Source organism: Echinops telfairi, unplaced genomic scaffold (assembly GCF_000313985.2).
Source record: "Echinops telfairi isolate 266 unplaced genomic scaffold, ASM31398v2 ScPeMD7_2;HRSCAF=8, whole genome shotgun sequence".
Taxonomy (NCBI): Eukaryota; Metazoa; Chordata; class Mammalia; order Afrosoricida; family Tenrecidae; genus Echinops; species Echinops telfairi.
In genome coordinates this window covers 60,401,805-60,403,233 of record NW_022103898.1, presented here as the reverse complement: position 1 = coordinate 60,403,233, position 1,429 = coordinate 60,401,805, and the positions used below count along the sequence as shown (strand labels likewise).

General features: G+C 35.1%; 1 protein-coding gene across 1 annotated transcript in view; it reads left to right on the top strand.

Moving 5' to 3' along the window:
- RAB21 (RAB21, member RAS oncogene family) overlaps positions 1-1,429 on the top strand; it is a 43,184-nt gene that overhangs the window by 29,187 nt on the left and 12,568 nt on the right. The window contains exon 4 of the mRNA XM_004700446.2: positions 991-1,054. Coding sequence (XP_004700503.1) covers positions 991-1,054 — 64 coding nt within the window. The remainder of the gene's footprint in view (positions 1-990; positions 1,055-1,429) is intronic.

Below are 1,429 nucleotides of genomic sequence, written 5' to 3'. Positions count from 1 at the left end.
TTACAAATTGGATTAGACCAGAACATGCACACTTCTACAGATAAGAGCCCGCAACACAGAGAATAGATAAACCTCCCAGGGCCAACAATGAGGGTCGAGATACCAGGGGGATTAGGGGAGTGTGGGGGGAGAAAGGGGGAATCTATCACAAGGATCAATCTATAACCCCCTCCCAGGGGAACGAACAATGGAAAAGTGGGTGAGGGGCAATGGAGGACAATGTAAGATATGAAAATAATCTATAACTTATCAAGGGTTCCTGAGAGAGATGGGGGGTGGGGGAGATGGGGAATAAATGAGCTGATATCAGGGGCTCAAGTGGGAAGAGAATGCTTTGAAAATGATGGCAGCATATGTGCAGATGTACTTTTGACACTGGATGAATGTGTGGATTGTGATAAGAGATGTAAGCCCCCAGTAAAAGTATTTAATAATAAAAAAGAGAAAGTACTTTTATCAGTTGTTTTTTTCCCCACTCCTTTACATGTTTAAGTAGGTGACACAGAAACTCCTACACTTATAATTTAGGAATAAATTGCGGTTCAAAAGACTGCTTTAAAGCATGTATTTCTAAATCTAAAATGACTCTACAAGTAGGCTTCAAAAAGTTCATGGACAAATGGAATTAAAAGATAATGGGATTTTTCCATGAACATTTTGAAACCCCCTCATATAAGTATCTGTAGTTTAGAGTTGATATGACTTTGCTCTCTATTTGGCTCTATTAAAAATTTTTATAAAAAGTTTTTAGAACATCCCTATGTATACTCATGTGTATATACATATAGAGACCTTTGTTATGTGTGCTTGCGCATGTGTGTGTGTATGTGGAGGGGGGTCGGTGGCGGGGCGGTGAGATATCCCATTGTGAATTATTTCTTGTAATAACTTATTATATTGTTAGATAAAACTGAGATTATATAATATTGGGACCTTCTAATGGTAGATGTAAAAGGATTTGTTTTAATATCTGCTCTTCTATATATGCAGGTAAAAAACTGGGTCAAAGAATTACGGAAAATGTTGGGAAATGAGATCTGTTTATGTATAGTTGGTAAGCATCATCATTATTGTTTTTAAGTCATTTGTTTTATTAGTGTTTTCCTAAAGAAATAGTAAGCAGGTGATTCTTTATTTAAAGTTACATAAGAGTGGAAAAAACTTGACATTTAATAACAGGTAATCACAAATACTGTATTATTTGAATGCTATCTTCTAGGAGATTAAAACTTTGTACTTCAATATATGCACTGGAGAGCAAAGGAGAAACGTGAAGCTTTAAATCTTTTAATATTGTTCCAATTAGACCTTTGCTTTTTCACCCTAACATTTTGCTTAGAAATAAACAGAGCAGGACATATTTTTTGTTGTATACTTTTGTACACATTTTTTAATTTTGCCCAAATTTTGTTCCAAGGATAAATGAGAT